The 1,875-nt window shown below is 42.6% G+C and overlaps 1 protein-coding gene across 1 annotated transcript in view; it reads right to left on the reverse strand.

The window, feature by feature from the left end:
• Positions 1-1,875, reverse strand: part of LOC101847160 (coiled-coil domain-containing protein 150) — a gene marked incomplete at its 3' end in the record, with an annotated part of 28,329 nt that overhangs the window by 10,723 nt on the left and 15,731 nt on the right. Inside the window, 1 exon segment of the mRNA XM_013089764.2 lies at positions 112-237. Within this exon segment, the coding sequence (XP_012945218.2) occupies positions 112-237 (126 nt within the window).

Raw genomic sequence — 1,875 nt, forward strand, 5'->3', positions numbered from 1 at the left:
TCTCACTCCTTCAGTCCTTCTCACCTTATACATCTTTCTCCTTCCCTCACTCTCATTCTCTCTTCTCTCTATCTTTATCTCTCCCCCCCCTCTCTCTCCCTCCCTCCTTACCTTATACATCTGTCTTCCCTCCAACATCTCCAACTGGCCCATGACTTTACTCATCTCTCTCTCCGCCTCCTCTCTCTTCTCGATGGCTGCTCTCATGTCAAGGTCCTTCCTCTCCATATCCTCCACCGCAGACTTGGCCTGGCCGTCCAACCTTTGCAGCGAGATCTTCAACTCCGAGATCTCTTGCTGGCTCTGAAAGGGAAGAAATCCACCGAAAAAAGCTCGTCATTTCAAGACAGAGACCCAACTCTACGCGGACAGTATTGCATACAGACGTATCTCAAAGGCAGCCAAAAATGACTTACGTCTGTATCCAATACTGCCCGCATCTAGTTGTATAGATACTGGAAGAAAAAAACAATCACAAACATCTTTCTTTTTTTGGGTAAGTGTTTTATGGCGCTCGCAACTGCATAAGGTCATATGAGCACAGGGGACACATTTCGAATTTTGTCCGGGAGGCAACCGAAACCTACTCTTATCAATTTTGGACCACCACGGGATCTTTAACGTGTGCACCTTGCACATGGGACCTCGGAGATTTTTTGTCCTTATCCGAGAAGGCTAGGCGTTACATCTTTCCTACTACAAGATCAGGGGTGTGGCAGAAAGACAGAAGTAAGAAGGAGCCAATGAGTAGCAGTAGAAAGGCTGTTGAAAGAGTCAGGAGCCCAGAGGAGGGGACAAAGGAGGTGAGGGGGTGGGGGCATAAAGTGGAGACGAAAGCAGATGACACAACATTGCTAGGGAGCAGGAAAGGATGTGAAAGGAGAAAAGGTCAGAGAAGAAAATTTTCTGTCGCTATCTGGATTCAAACCTAGAACCTATTGAATGAGAGACGAACACCTTAACCTCTTGAACACGAGGGCCCCCTCACAAAAACAATTACTTCAAGAAAGACAGATTAAGGAGAAAAACAATTTTAAAAACATTGATGCAGCATCCAGCCAGTTGACGTGCCGACTCCTAACAGTGAGTTTTTTTTACCTGTCCCTGTGGTTTTACGCACCCCGCATAATTTAGCAAAATTAGAACATTTTTTGCATAATTTCTGATTATTTTCCTTTCTCATTCTTTGTTAAAATTAACAGAATTGCATAATTTCACATTGTTGGGCTCAGTTTGTATGATTTCAGAATTTTTCTTGCATAAAACAAAGGGGACAGTTTTACCACAAATCTTGTTTTCTATGATATTTAATTTTGTTTTGGGTTTTTTTTATCCAGCAAAAAAAAAAAAAGGTCTGCCATTGTTGTTGTTGTCAGCAATCCAGTAGCATCTGAGCGTTAACTCTTCTGCATGATGCCATTCTGTAACAGCTGCATGTCTGTTCTAATTGTTGTCTTGAGGAGTAGAGGCAGTTAGATGTGTCGGATAGCTTGGGAAGAAAACATCCCCTCAAATCAAGTTAGTTTTCTACAGAACAACAGAGGATGTTCCACTGTCTCTGAGGGGGGGTTAATCACATAGTGGGCAGGCAGCAGACTGCTTTACTCCCAATTCGGTTGAGAAGTTGATCGCGGGGCACATGTTGTGTTGTAAGAAGATTATGGATTCTGCATGACTTTAAAACTATCATTACCATCATCATTGTAATAATAATAATAATAAATTGCATTTATATAGCGCATTTCCATGAAGAAGTGCTCAATGCGCTGTACAATAATACAAAGAATATATGCAGCACACAGCTCCTATAGTAATCCTCTTTCTCTCTCTCTCTCTCACTAGTCTCACTCTGTCTCTGTCTCTGTCTCTGTCTCT

This window comes from Aplysia californica, unplaced genomic scaffold (assembly GCF_000002075.1).
Source record: "Aplysia californica isolate F4 #8 unplaced genomic scaffold, AplCal3.0 scaffold01038, whole genome shotgun sequence".
NCBI lineage: Eukaryota > Metazoa > Mollusca > Gastropoda > Aplysiida > Aplysiidae > Aplysia > Aplysia californica.